Here is a 15,693-nt window from a genome sequence, read left to right on the forward strand (position 1 = left end):
ATAATGTGTGTGTGACACACCAGGGGAAAAGATGTCTTGGCCTGGTGCAAAGTGCTTCTTAAGTAGTTTTAACAGAACAGCCTTTTTCTTTTCTTTTTGCTTTGCTTTTCTTTTCTTCTCTTTTCTTTTCTTTTTTTTCTTTCCTTCCTTCCTTCTTCTTCTTCTTCTTTTTTTTTTTGAGTTTGTTTTCTGCCTTGGCAAGTAGTTCAAGTTATGTTGGATTTAAAACTAGATGAATTTCTCTCATCCTTACCACTGACTGGATTTCTGTATAAACCCTGCCATTCTTTTCATTCATGAGGACACTGGCTGGCTGTGAGCCCTGCTTGGTTAGTTACTCTGCTGTTCATTCCTGTAGCTGCTTTGACTGATCATGTAAGGACACACTCTTCAAAACAATTTACTGGGGCTGCTTTAGGACATTGTATTCTTTTATTATTCAGGAGATAGGCTATCGTTTGACAATTAATACTGAATACCTTCTTATCCATTTGAGTGGTGTTATGAATTCTAGATTCATACCTTTCCTTTAAGTTGTAAAGTTTTCTTCAGATTATATGTGGAGAAAGGGTGCCATTTGTATGTGAAGTTGTAATTTACTGATAAAACACACTTTCTTTGAGAATTTGGAAATGAGTAATTTAATGTTGGTATTCCCTGCTTGATCATTTTTATCTCCAGTGACCCTCTCAAGGGACTCATTCAGCTTTTCTAGTCTTTTTTTGGATCTTCTCTCTCATTGGTGCTATTTCATATTTGTATTCCTTTCATATCTCATATTTTTGTCACTCACCCTCTCATTTTTATACACCTCTTTACCAAACAAGGGGTTTCCACACTTTTGAATCCATACCTTCATGTATGCATAATTATTTATTTAGAAGTTATATACATGTCCTACCACATTAATAAAAATATATTTTCAATCATGTCCCTGAAATAGAAATTTTAAAAGAATGAGAAAAAAAACAGGAAGTAAACCTTATTTTAAAACGTCATAGTATTATGGTTCAGGCTACCTTTAGCTGATATCTCAGGCGTAATGCACACTTTATATAGAATATGGAATTATGGGATCCCTGGGTGGCGCAGTGGTTTAGTGCCTGCCTTTGGCCCAGGGCGCGATCCTGGAGACCCGGGATCGAATCCCATGTCGGGCTCCTGGTGCGTGGAGCCTGCTTCTCCCTCTGCCTGTGTCTCTGCCTCTCTCTCTCTCTCTCTGTGTGACTATCATAAATAAATAAATAAATAATTAAAAAAAAAGAATATGGAATTATTAACTTAGTAAGTATAAGTCCCATGTTTCAAGTAGTCTTGATAATTTCCATTTTTTTTTTTGATAATTTCCATTTTTTAACTGACTTTTTGTCAGACCTGATTAGACTACAATGGTTTTCACTCTGTAATGTGGTTAACCCTGGAATTTATTTTTTATTTTTTTTATTTTTTATTTATTTTTTATTTTTTATTTATTTATGATAGTCACACACAGAGAGAGAGACAGAGAGGCAGAGACATAGGCAGAGGGAGAAGCAGGCCCCATGCACCGGGAGCCTGATGTGGGATTCGATCCCGGGTCTCCAGGATCACGCCCTGGGCCAAAGGCAGGCGCTAAACCGCTGCGCCACCCAGGGATCCCTAACCCTGGAATTTATGCTAGGAGTAAGAAGGGTGACTGTTTGCTTGCTCTCACATTACCAATATTCTGCTAATTCACAGATTCTTTGCAGGAAGATTTTTAAACGACAGGTCCAATTTATGAAGATTAGCTAAAAATTATGTACTATAAAAAAAATTATGTACTATAATCCTTAAGTCCTCTAAGTCTGTACAAACTTCGTTATGTCACAATATGCTAGAAGTGAGTGGATAAGCCCTTCATGATACCTGTTCTGTTGTCCATGTTGAGACCTTCTGAGTTATGTACTGAATAAGAGTACTTAATATAGTATATAGATTGGTGAAGTTGTAAATACTTTCTTGATAAAAACAAACTTGTTATGCACTGCATAAGGGAATGTGTCCTGCTTTTGTCAGCAGGTCTAAAACTTCAGTTGAAACGTGGATGATATCTAGTGAATTTTGGAAAATAAAGAGAATTAGTTGAGATCCCTCAAGCAGAAGTTGACTTTTTAAAATCTGAATTACACAGATATTTGCATATTTACTTATGTGCCAATAATCATAGATTATTTTGGAAGCTCTTAATTTTTGATCTCTCCTCCTACCTGTATTTTCTTCCTTTCTCTGTTTTTGGTGTAACTTTTTATCCACGCATTATCTTTTATGACTTTTTTTTGGTTACCTTGCTTTGTGTTTTATCTAGCCAAAAATAAAATCATTTTCTAATGATAAACATTTTTATACAGGTATATTTGGATACATATAGTATCAAAATAATTAAAAGGTACAAAAGGCCTCTATAAGAAATATGTCATTATATACTTTCTTTTTGAATTAAATTTGTTCTGATTCTCTCTGGATGTTCATTGCTCATAAAGACATATTATTTGCCTTTACATAGTACAATTTTTTTTTAAGAAATAAAGGGATTTTGTAAAATTTTCTCAACAATTTTTACTTTTTTTTTTAAAAGATATTTATTTATTTATTCATGAGAGACACAGAGAGCGGCAAAGAAATAGACAGAGGGAGAAGCAGGCTCCCTGTGGGGAGCCGAATATGGAACTCTATCCCAGGACCTGAGATCATGACCTCAGCCAAAGGGAGATGCTCAATCACTGAGCCACCCAGGTGCCCCCAATTTTTATTTTTTAAAAGAAAATAATCACCTTAAGACTCAATAAACACATATAATATGTATGCAAGAGCCCTAAACTTCGACATACTAAATGATTCAACTTTCACCTGTAATATCCATCTTTTTAGTATCTTCCTATTGTAATTTTTGTAGTTTCTATCATATGAAGAACTAAGTTTCAGAGTCATAAATTCAGTATGTTTTTCCTTTGGATTTTGCTTTCTGTTTCATAATATACACGTAAACACATATTTTAAAAAATTACATTCTGCTATTATTTTCATTACTAGACATTATTTTATCCTTTCTACAGTGTTCTTGGGGGTAGTAAGTATATTGAGAGTTTTTTTCTCTTTGTTTACATAATATTTATACTTAACTTTTTCTACTACGGATTTAGGGCAGCTCACTTTACATTGTAATATGCGTTTACTACACTTGATTTCTATAAGCCTGCATAACACTAGGATAAGAGACAGACCTGTAACAGACTTGTGTATTCACAAATTGGCAAATTAAGTCTTCTTATATAGACAATCTATCAGGAATGCTCTCTGGTTAATGTTACAGAGGGTAGACTTTCAGTATGGTACTTAATTTCTTTGATATATGTACTTACATACAAATATAGTGCTTGTCAGGTAAATTTAAAATTAAATTTCCTGTTGCATTGCATGAATAAGAATTATCTAGTGGTATTGAGAAAAATTGGACTGATATTAGATGCTATTAGGGAAGTAATACTGATTACATAAGGTATAGTAATAGTAACGTGGCTATGTAAAGAGCATCTTTTTTTTTTTTTTTTTTAAGAACATCTTTATCTTTTAAAGATATGTACTGAAATAGCTAGGGGTGAAATGTCATAATGTCTATAAATTTACTTGATTTACTTTTAAATACTATAGCCAAAAAAATTGAAGTGTATTTAGAAAAATGTTAATAACTATTTAGATGATGGGCATATAGCTGTTAATGACATTTTTTGTACTTTTCTGTTGGTTTGAAAATGTTGATAATAAATATAAAATCACATACTAAAGGAAGGAAAATTTTGTTCAATTTAACATAACATGTGTTTTTATCTTTAAAGGAGCCCATTCAGACTTCCGGATATATTTGTAACTTTGAGGATTTAGAAATTAAATCTGTCCTTTTGGATGAGATACTGAAGGTAATTCTTAAAAAACAATTGTATTTCTGTTGCTGGCTTGGCTGGATTTATTTTTTCACCAGGCAGTGTGGTGTCCCTGTTAGGAACGTGGATCGGCCCTGCTCTGTCACTTGTACCACTTTAGACAGGTTCCTTCACCTTTTTGGGGTTTTTTTTTTTTTGGTATGTATGTATGTATGTATGTATGTATGTATTTATTTATTTATTTATTCCTTCACCTTTTTGAGCTTCATTTCCCTTTCGTGTTTATGAACCTCAATTTTTTGTCTCTAAAATATGGATAATAATAGAACCTATCGTACAGGATTGTTATTGTGTAAGGTAATGTGTAAAAAGCACTTACCACAGCTAGGATCAAGAACTCAAAAAATGATAGCTAGTTGTTTTTGTCATTGTTTTTATATTAATAACAGAGGTACTGAAATTTGACAGTTTAGTCTTCTGTAATTCTAGGGTAATTGAGTAACTTTTTGTTTGCAGGGCTACTATCCTATTTTTTTTTCAGGCTTTATAAAACAATTCGTTTCTGATTTCAGATATCTTTTTGAACCTCTACTTTGGCCTTCCTTGACCAACTTTTGAGAATTTCTTTGCTAAGAATATATTGAAAACAGTTTTACCTTTGTTTTATACTTTTTCTGTGTACTTCATCCAGTTTTTTTGAATACTAGATTTTTATATTTCCAGAGTTAGTTGCAGTTGTAGCATGTTTTCATGTTTGGGTTTAATATGTAAATTGTACCCCTTGTGTTATAACTCACTTCTTTTTTTTTCCCATGAGAAATTTCTTGGAGGATTAGAACAGAAGGAATGCAAAAGGAAAAAGAAGGAATTTATTAAATTTACATTTACTAAAGTACCTCTCAAAGGAAGTGTTCATTTGTCATTTGTCATTATATATCATTGTTCATTTGTTGTTCCAACCATGCCTGGTACATATTACACAGATGTCATTTTTAGATGAAGAAGGCTCTTAGTGAGTAAAATGATTTACCAAAAGTTCATCTGTTCATTGACTCAGGAAATGTTTACTGGCAGTCAGTAAGACACAGTTCCTGGCCTCAAGTAGAGGGGTTGGGAAGATAGACAAATTCAGCAACTAGACAAGGGGTGGGGGTGCTGTCGTTCAGTTGGCAGATGTATCCCTTCAAAAGTCTGTAGTGAGAGAACATTGGGTCAGTTCTGAGACTGTGAGTAATATGAATAGCACAACCAGGCATTGTGCTAAATGTTTGATGTGTGTTATTTAATCCTTACAACTCTAGAAAGTAAGTTTGAGTATTATCTTCATTTGTTCAGATGAAGAATCTGAGGCTTGGAGAGAGAAACTAATTTGCCAGTGACACCCAGTTAGCAGTAGGCAGAGACATGATTTGACTCCAAGCTGTCTGGCTTCAAAGGTGGTGTGTGTAATTGGTAGTGCTGGCAGAAATGAAGAAGGGAACGGTCATGGGGATGGTTGGCCTGGGTTATAAGAGGCCTTGTGTGCCTTCTGTGGAGTTTGGACTATATCCTGGACTCATTAGAGGCATAAAGCAGTAAAGTGACATGATTGGGTTTCTATTTGGAGAAGTTGGAGGGGGGTATAGCAGGTTTTAGAAAGTGTCATATAGCCAGTGAGCATTGGAATTAGGATTTAAACTTAGGTCTGTTTGAATTCAAAACTCATGCTCTTTCCATACTACTTTCTACAGTGTGCCAGGGATTTCCCGGAGAATATTTTAGTTTCTACATGCATTGGTTTGGTTGCAGGGTGAGGAGGGGCACACGCAACTCAGTTCTGGTAGCCATTACTGATTTTTCTAACTTTCTTGTATGTTCCACTTTTTTCCCTTGGAATATGTAGGATATTGGTGAGTTCATAATTACTATTTTCTTTCTTTGCCCATTAGCTAGCTCTTTCCTGCAAGGCTGGCCTTCAAAATTTTTTATTTTCTTTTGGAGGGGTCAGCTTGCAAAATTAAAAGAAAAGAGGTGATGAAAACTTGCTCTTTTTCTTTTATTTGCTTGTCTGCTGCCCAACAGCACCCGGAGCAACAGTTTCATTGCCCCTGGCAAGGAAAGAGGAGATTAAGGCATGAGGGGGTAGAGGCACACACATGTGTTTTCTGCTCTGGTGGAAGCCACAGCACTTTGGGCGAGGAGAATAGCAGCTCCTGGGAACATGACATTTAAGCTGAGGGAAACAAGGCTGCATAATTTTAAGAGACCCCCTTCTTCCATCACTGCCCTATTCCCCAGGGCAGCCACATAGCCTCAAGAGGAGTGAAGCTGGATTGTGGGTGTTTTCCAGACAACTCGGAAGACCCACACGTTGGAATAGCTTTTCTTCCCATTTTTGGATTATAACATGATGCGGTTGTTTGTGTGTGTGTGTTTTCCTGTAAAAAAGAAACACAACTCTAAAGGCAGCCATTTGACTTTTTTTTCATGTTACTTTTAGAATCCCGAACATCCGAACAAGGATTATATAATTAATTTTGAGATTCGGTCCTTGCGAGATAGTCGAGCATTGATTGAAAAGGTTGGAATTGAAGATGCATCTCAATTCATAGAGGATAATCCACACCCCCGACTCTGGTATTTAAAAATAAAAAATCTGGGGCGCCTGGGTGGCTCAGTTGGTTAAGTGTCTGCTTTCAGGCTCAGGTTATGATCCCAGAGTCCTGGGATGGAGCTGCATGTTGAGCTCCCTGCTCCCAGGGGTGAGCCTGCTTCTCTCTCTCCCTCTGTCTGCCAGTCCCCATGCTTGTACCCCCCTCCGGTGTCAAATAAATAAGTAAAATCTTTAAAATTAGTTAATTAATTAATTAAATAAAATAAAAATCTTCCCCGAATGACTGGTATATGCTTTCAAAGTCTTAGCTCTATTGTTCCCTACTCTCATGGTAGCCTTCGTGGGGGTAGACTTCCATTCTTGCTCTTCTTTTTAAATACAGAAATTCATTTCAGATTTGGAAGTACTCAAAATGAGCATAATATTAAGTGAAACGTGTATAAATATGTTAATGACTTCCCACCCTGTTTAACTGAAAAAAATTGGTATACTAATTGAATTCTGGTTCAAGACTTTTTTTATCTCAGTAATTACAATAAGCTTTTTTTTTTTTTTTTTTTTGTAATAAAGGCGTCTGCTGGCTGAAGCAGCTCTTCAGAAACTGGATTTGCACACTGCAGAGCAAGCATTTGTGCACTGCAAAGATTACCAAGGCATTAAGTTTGTGAAGCGTCTGGGCAATCTGCAGAGTGAGCCCATGAGGCAGGCCGAAGTTGCTGCCTACTTTGGCAGGTTTGAAGAGGCAGAAAGAATGTACCTTGATATGGACAGAAGGTAGGTAATGAAGGCCCAGGCCCCTGCTCTACTTTGGTGTTGGTGATTTTTTTTGTACAAACGAGGAAGGTACAGTAGACTAAATAAATGTATCCTACCATTTCTTTAGAAGTTAATTTCAGTTTTGATCGCTAGCTGGATATTCCACACGTCCCTTATTAATTTACATTTTATATTTCGGAAGCAGTTTTATTTTCTGTATTTATATATATTATTGCTGGCCATGGGAGACTTTTTCATTTGGTCAGAAAAAAACATAAGACTACAGAGACTGAGGGCTTTTATCCTTTATGCAGCTCAATATTTGGGTTTTCTTTTTTGGTTTAGGCCTTTATTTTTTGTTGTCAAGGAACATGAAATAAAAATGGTATTTAGGGATTGATTTTTATTCTTTATGTTCATTTTAGATTTATATAAAATAATGTATGAACTTCATTTCTTCTAATTTTTGTTAATATTACTTGTACTTCCAGGAGTCCCGACTATAGCTTCAGCCCTGAAAAGAAAGATAAAACCAAATTTGTTTATATGTGTGCTTTTTAAATAAGCCTGATTATGTCTAAGAAATTGATGAAAAGAAGTTATTATTATTTAAATCATTATTTTGCTAAGAAAATTGGAATCTAGGAAAATAAAAGGAAATTACTTCTTTTTCCCTATTTCAGATTTTCCTCATTGTTTCCTTCCTGATTAAGTTTCTAAAATGTTTGGAGAGGTACCTTGTCTGTCAGTTCACTGCTGTGTATTCTAGTACCCTAGAATTGAACCTAGCATGTGGTAGACGGTTGATAAATATTTGTCAGATGAATGAATAAATGCTGTCATTTGCAGAGATCTTGCTATTGGCCTCCGGCTGAAATTGGGAGATTGGTTTAGAGTACTCCAGCTCCTGAAAACTGGATCTGGTGATGCAGATGACAGTCTCCTAGAACAAGCCCACAATGCCATTGGAGACTACTTTGCTGATAGACAAAAATGGTAGGTAGCCTATGTGGACCACCTCTTCCATTCGTGTGGCACTTAATATGGTAGCTGCCTGAGTAATTCCCTATGACACAGTGCTGGGGAAATCGAAGGCCATCCTCCTGGATCCTAAAATTCAAACGCCTTTAGATTCACATTAGAGAGCAAGAAATCCTTAGATAAGTATTGTAAAACTTTGCAGTTTCCAGACTTACAAAACATGTGCTTAGCTCCAGGCAGCTTTCTACTGTTTTAGACCACAGTGTGCATTTCAAAGACATTTTATGATTTATTTCTGAAAAAGTTAAAACAAAATTTTATATTTGCTTGTTTTATTATAGATTATTTTCAGAAATCATTGGCTTTTATTCTTAAGTTTTCATTTTGATCAGTATGCTTATTTATTTACCTCAGGGTTGGAAATACAATATATCAGATTACAACAATATTTCTTATGAATATCCAAAGAATGGGGGCACCTGGGTGGCTCGGTTGGTTAAGTTTTTGCCTTGGGCCTGATTAAGTGTCTCCCAGGGTCCTGGGATTGAGTCCTGCATCAGGCTCTCTGCTCTCCCTCTGCCTGCCACTCCCCTTGCTCATATTCTCTTTATTTCTGACAAATAAATAAATACAAATCTTTAAAATAAAAAAAATATCCAAAGAATGTTGCAACTAAAATATGCTCACAGTCTTTAGATCTCCCCCCCCCCCCAATTTATATATGCTTCAAAGACACACTGTAACTAAAGATGGTGACTAGAGTAATACGAGTAATACTAGGAATTCTAATGAAGGAATGTTTTTGGTGAAAGTGCTTATTTATCAGGAGATTCACATTATTTTTAAAAGTTACTGCTTTCTAAAATTTTCCATAGGTTGAATGCTGTACAGTATTACGTACAAGGCCGGAACCAGGAACGTCTAGCTGAATGTTATTATATGTTGGAAGATTATGAGGGATTGGAGAATCTTGCCAGTTCACTTCCGGAAAACCACAAGTTGCTTCCAGTGGGTATTACAAATGTTAGGTTTTAGAGTTATTAGGTTATTTTATAAGGTTTTTATGTTATAGTCAGGAAGTATCCTCTGCCACAAAGAAAATTTAAAATGAATCTATAATCTTACAGTTTCTTTGATGTGGGATGATACTTTTAATTTTAAAGCAATATGTCAGTGACAGAATGCTTGAAAATGGAGGGAAAATTAGTCATATTCCCACTACTTTAATATGTTCACAATCTATGGTAGTCTTGTCAGTTTTATAAAATTGATTTTAAAGTTAGCTGAACACATGAAATATTTCCAGTTAAAATGATAACTTATCAGAGATTTGCTTCAAAATGATCCAAGCTGGGTCTGGGGATTAGTGTGTTGTATGTATTTGAAATTTGCTGTAACAAAAGTTTAAAAAGATAGCTTGACTTTTATTAGGCTATTTTCCCCCCCTTTTATGAGGTTATATTAACAAAGTATTAATGTTAAAAAGAGAAATAAAAAGCAGAGTTCTCTGGAACTTTGTTTTGAATGTTCTTTTTAAGTGTCTTAATTATTGAATGATGTTAATGAGTTTATGTATTTTTTGTCTTATCTAAAATGTAAATCAGAGTTGTATAGTATCAGTTCTACCACAAAAATTTTGTCAATTCACAGATGAATGAATAGAATTCTGATAATTCGGTTTTCTCTATTGTGAATTAGAGCAGTTTTCCCTGTAATAATGGCATTTTCATGTACCTTTATTCTCAATCTTGTTTTTTCTTGAGTAGGAGAGAAACTGAAATTATTTTTAATCCTGGGTATTGGGACAGGTTACCCTACATTAATGTCATGTTAGGTGTGTCTGATGATGCAGAAAATAATGTTGTTATAGGATATCCAGAATAGTATTGTTGCTGAGTAAATACTAAGCAAAAGTAAATACTAATTATAGCTATAATAATAATTAAAGTGAATAAAACTTTTTAGTAGTGTAAACTTTAAATCAAATTTTTGGAGGAGTTATTAATAATATGGTAAAATGTATCTAATATTTAAGTAGGAAATTCAGGGTACAGACTATATATAATATGACAATACTTACACCAACTCACACATACATAAAGATTCATAGAACAAAGACATTAGGAAATTACATCAGACTATTGAGATAAATTTCCTGTGGGTAGTAAGATTATCAGTAACTTTACATTTTTGTGCTTTCTAACTTTTTTTTTTTTACCATTAGAACGTGTTACTTTATAACCAGAAAAATACAAATACTTGAGTCCAAAATGTGCTTTTATGGTTTTCCCAAAATACTTTCAAAGTAAGAGTGGGGAGAGAAAAGCTCTGGCGAAATAGATATTCAGAAAGAAAAAGAAAATAGATTTTTTTCAAAATGAAGAGAAAGCCGGATGGGTATGGTCTGTTTTGCTGTGGTTCTCCCTTCTCACCACCACCCTGCAAGGCAGCTCTGTCTTGGATCTAGCTTCCTGAACTCAGGAATGGCCAGCTTGTCTGGGGGCATTTCTTTAGAGAGGTATGCGAGAGCTCTGTGAATGTGAGATTTCCCCTAGGCATTTAACAATGACCATTGATTATACCATCAGTTGCCTTAAATGTTTCTTTTACACACTAGTCTGGGGTTTGTTTCAGAACCTGACAATTCTGTAAAGTTGCTACTATACTGAGAGAAGAAAAGAGCGCAATGTGTTCAGGACCTGGTTAAAAATCAGATCTGTGAGCCAGTGAAACACTGGTTTTATAGAAAGTGATGCCTTAGCATCCTTTCTGGTTTGTAGCCTCTGTCCCTGTGTATGTTTCAACAAAAAATGACTGTAACCACCAGTAAATTTAATATTCCTGTGTCCCTATGGAGTTTTGTAAATGAAAATAAAAGTGATTTCCTTGGTCCGTGAAATCTGATAGTATTCTTCTGTCCTTACAGGAAATAGCACAGATGTTTGTGAGGGTTGGAATGTGTGAACAAGCGGTAACTGCATTTTTGAAATGTAATCAACCAAAGGCAGCAGTAGATACCTGTGTCCATCTCAACCAAGTAAGGAACTGAAAATTAAAGTCTCTATTCATCCTTTTAGGCTGTTGCCAGTATAGGCTTGAGGTGAATTTTGTGAAAGGAGCTAGATACTCCTGAGGACCTAGAAAATGTTGGAGTTTGCGCTTACCTCTTAAAGTGCTACCATTAAGAGTGACCCGCTCATAACTAACTCAATATGAGGACAAACCCTGTGCTTCTAGTCTGGCAAGTTTATGTCTGGAAGTAATTTCAGAATTTTCTGTATTTTATTAGGGTTTTGTTTCCAAAGAAGGACTAGTTAATGGTCATTGCAAGAGGAAGGAATTGAGTTACCTTATCAATATTTATTTTGGCAAATCTATTTTCCTGTCTCTTTATAGAAAATATATATTTGATATTTTTAAGAGCTGGAATTTAACTAAAATAAAGTGCAGAATTGTGGAAATTGTTGAATATCAATGTATTCCCTTCAAGTATTTTCTTGAATTATTTTTAAAAAAGATTTTATTTATTTATTTGAGAGAGAGTGAGAGAGCACAAGCAGGGGGAGGGGCAGAGGCAGAGGGAGAAGCAGGTTCCCCGCTGAGCAGGGAGCTGGACACAGGCTCCTCCCAGGACCCCTGGATCATGACCCGAGCCCAAGAGAGACACTTAACTGACTGAGCCACCCAAGTGCCCCCTTTTGAAGTATTTTATAAAGCTCCTTTTATTTTATTTATTTTATTTATTTAAAAGGCTTTATTTATTTATTTATTCATTCATTCATTCATTCATTCATTCATTCATTCATGATAGACACAGAGAGAGAGGGGCAGAGACACAGGCAGAGGGAGAAGCAGGCCCCATGCAGGGAGCCTGATGTGGGACTCGATCCCAGGATTCCAGGATCATGCCCTGGGATGAAGGAAGGCGCTTAAACCGCTGAGCCACCCAGGCTGCCCTCCATTTGCTTTTTAAAAATAACTTTTAAATGTTAAATCTGATAGGACATTTTCTTAACTGAAATTGCATATTTTCTTTTACTATAAGCAAATGTAGCTTTTTCTTAATCTTTGCTGGTGCAAAAGTGAATTAAAATATTCTGATTATAAACGTTGAGGCTTTCCTTTTCTGATGTACTTCTTAAGCAAATTAAAGGCTTAGATCATTTAATCATTTTGACACGTTTAACTTATAAGACATAATTGCTCTTGTTTTAGTTAGTTATTTAAAAAATATATACCAGTTTTTTATTTTGATGTAGTGTTATTTATTACTATAAACTGAAAGCTTTATTGTATGAATTTTATGACATGTGACTATAAATGCTTGGGTAACTGAATGGTAGGTATATTTTTCTCCTTAGTGGAACAAAGCTGTTGAATTGGCTAAAAATCATAGTATGAAAGAAATTGGATCCTTGTTAGCGAGGTATGCGTCTCATTTATTGGAAAAGAATAAAACTCTTGATGCCATAGAACTCTATCGGAAAGCTAATTACTTTTATGATGCTGCTAAACTGATGTTTAAGGTAATATAATAATCTTGGTGAGTATTTGGTATGTTCTAGTTACTACCAATGTTTTCTTGTGACTAAAGAACACATTTTCCATTTTCTTTGAAAACAAATACTTGTTATAGCAAAATCCCTCTGGTTTTATTAGTACTATAACTGTGCATTATCTTAGTATTATTACCTTTTACTAAAAAGGCTGTTTACTAGTGTTAGCACCTTATTGATACCTAAACAATTGAATGTTTACTTAATACTGAAGTTAGCAAAGAATTATAGAATTTTCAGGGACCATAAATTCCCTTAACTGGGAATTAAATCCTGTTGATAATAGAATTTTGAATCCTTTTAAATGTATACATTTTAAAGACATGACATTTTTTCATAATATGCATTTGGAAGGAAGATGAGCAGTACTGTATTGATGTATGCAAAATTTACATCCTATTCTATTTTTTTTGCCATTTGACTTAATGAAACAGGAAAAATTCCCCTCAGTCTTCTAAATAAATCTTTATTTCTTGTGGCTGTACCATGTTAAAGTCCTGTTATTTCAGTGTACTTGGAACATCATTTTAAAAACCTTCCTTATAGAAAGTGCAACCTCTTCAGTGAAACCTCTCTTCATTGTGACTTAATTATTTAAGAGCATTTGTGATTTTTCTGGGATTGTTACGAGTTGTAACTCTGTGGCTAAATGCTAAGGGAAGAATAGAGGCCTTGTAAACTAAGGAAAAGAAAATGAGTTTTAAAATATTTATCATAAATGAGTGGTGTTTATGTTCCATCCTACTGGTTTTCTCTTTTTTTATTAAAGACCAAATTTCAGAAATGATTGTACAAATATAATTTGATTAAGGAATGTCTTCCCAAATTCTTTTAATGTTTAAAGATCGCAGATGAAGAGGCAAAGAAAAGAACTAAACCTTTACGTGTCAAGAAGTTGTATGTCCTATCAGCTTTACTCATAGAGCAATACCACGAGCAAATGAAAAATGCCCAAAGAGGAAAAGTTAAAGGAAAGAGCTCAGAGGTAAGGTAGAAGAACATTCTAGAACATGAAATCATCTGATATGTTTAAGAGAAGAAAAAAAAACAACTATCAAACTTCTCATTAGGGACAGACCATTTAATTTGCTTGTTTGCATTTATATTCTTAGAGGGGGGAAAGGAACGACTGACTTGGAATTAGTACTCACACTGAGAAATTTCCACATATAAATGCTGAGAATTTTTTCTGCAAGACTAATCTGTAGCCTTTGCTTTAATTTTTTTATGTGGTAAATCATTTCTAGCTAGTGAGTTTTAGAAACTTCTCTAGAATATGTATATTATTTTATATGTGAATGAATCTCTTATTAACTTAAAGTTTATACTCAGTTCTCTTTTAAAATTTGACCACACCATGGATCACAATGTGTTATGTGTCAGATCACGAGGCCCACTTTTACCATCTTGTAATTTTGTCAATTATACCTCAGTAAAGCTGAAAGAAATTTTTGATTATCCTGGATTAAAAAATTATGAATTGTAATGGAGAGATTAAATCAGTAGTGACAGTTTTGTCATGATAAAATGAGCTTACTTGGATATTTTAATGTCTAACCAAATCAGAAGCTATCTTCACTGGAATGACTCTCATGGTTATGCTGACAAAAATGTGGTTTTGCTTGACTCATAGGCTACTTCTGCTTTGGCTGGTTTGCTGGAGGAGGAAGTTCTATCCACAACTAGTCGTTTCACAGATAATGCTTGGAGAGGGGCTGAGGCTTACCACTTCTTTATACTTGCACAGAGGCAGCTGTATCAGGGATATGTTGACACCGCCCTCAAGACAGGTGGGCATATGACCTAATGTATATAATATGTCTAAAAATGATGAATAATGTATATAACATGTCTAAAAATGATAAATTGAATGCCCATATATTAATTTTGATAACACTTTTATCTATGGGTTTATTTTCATGTTTGAGATTTGCTGTTTGCAGTTTGTTTTGTTTATTCCCCTTTTTGAAGCTCTTTTAATTTTTTTTAATACACAGAAAGTAATAATTATGATTCACATTTAAATCAGAAGTTTGAGATAAGCAAAAGAAACGTCTATAGCATTCACTATTCTGTTCATCCAAAGTCACTCAATAGCTCAGTCCATATACTTTTGAATATATATATATATATATATATATATATATATATAAATTTGTTTTTTTTAATGATATCAGGAGTATAACAGACCATACCTTTATGTCGTTTTTGAAAAATGATATGTTGTAAAATATTTTCATATTAATAGATCTTTCCATAGCATTAAACTTGTTTTTAATAAAATGACACCTATGTTAAAAAATGAAATTTATGTAACAATTTAAATCAAAACCAAAAAAATACAAAGAAAAAGGTAAAATAATCTAATAACTTGTAAAATAATCTTATAACTCAGAAGTAATGATTACTAACATTTGGGTGAACTTTCTTATAGACATTTCTCCATGTCTACAAAATTGTAGACAGTTTTCCTTAAAATAATATCTTACAGTATATGTTGTTCAAGAGCTTGCTTTATACTCTATGATGTATATTGCAGTCATGTTTCCATTTTGACAAACATATCTGTGGTACCATTTGTATTAACAAGGGGACTGTAAAGGTTTTTTCTAATCGGTTATTAGTTATACGTTAGAATCAGTTTTATTTTTGTATGTTTATAACTGACCTTCATTTAATTTTAACTGATTAATATGTGGTATGAATTATGAAGTTATGTTTTAAAATGGTTGGGTTAGGGCAGCCGGGTGGCTCAGCGGTTTAGTGCCGCCTTCAGCCCAGGGTGTGATCCTGGAGAACTGGGATCGAGTCCCACGTCGGGCTCCCTGCATGGAGCCTGCTTCTCCCTCTGCCTGTGTCTCTGCCTCTCTCTCTCTCTCTCTCTCTCTCTCTCCCTCTCTCTCTCCGT

General features: G+C 34.5%; 1 protein-coding gene and 1 long non-coding RNA gene across 2 annotated transcripts in view; one reads left to right on the plus strand and one right to left on the minus strand.

Moving 5' to 3' along the window:
* WDR35 (WD repeat domain 35) overlaps window positions 1-15,693 on the plus strand; it is a 58,253-nt gene that overhangs the window by 40,017 nt on the left and 2,543 nt on the right. Inside the window, exons 17-25 of the mRNA XM_072770982.1 lie at window positions 3,855-3,935; window positions 6,379-6,515; window positions 7,063-7,266; window positions 8,098-8,244; window positions 9,105-9,237; window positions 11,156-11,266; window positions 12,591-12,755; window positions 13,630-13,770; window positions 14,419-14,575. Of these exons, the coding sequence (XP_072627083.1) occupies window positions 3,855-3,935; window positions 6,379-6,515; window positions 7,063-7,266; window positions 8,098-8,244; window positions 9,105-9,237; window positions 11,156-11,266; window positions 12,591-12,755; window positions 13,630-13,770; window positions 14,419-14,575 (1,276 nt within the window). The remainder of the gene's footprint in view (window positions 1-3,854; window positions 3,936-6,378; window positions 6,516-7,062; window positions 7,267-8,097; window positions 8,245-9,104; window positions 9,238-11,155; window positions 11,267-12,590; window positions 12,756-13,629; window positions 13,771-14,418; window positions 14,576-15,693) is intronic.
* Window positions 1-15,693, minus strand: part of LOC140601682 (uncharacterized) — a 59,889-nt gene that overhangs the window by 38,101 nt on the left and 6,095 nt on the right. The gene's annotated exons all lie outside the window — the stretch shown is intronic.

The sequence above is a fragment of the Canis lupus genome, chromosome 12, assembly GCF_048164855.1.
Source record: "Canis lupus baileyi chromosome 12, mCanLup2.hap1, whole genome shotgun sequence".
In the NCBI taxonomy this organism is placed as follows: Eukaryota; Metazoa; Chordata; class Mammalia; order Carnivora; family Canidae; genus Canis; species Canis lupus.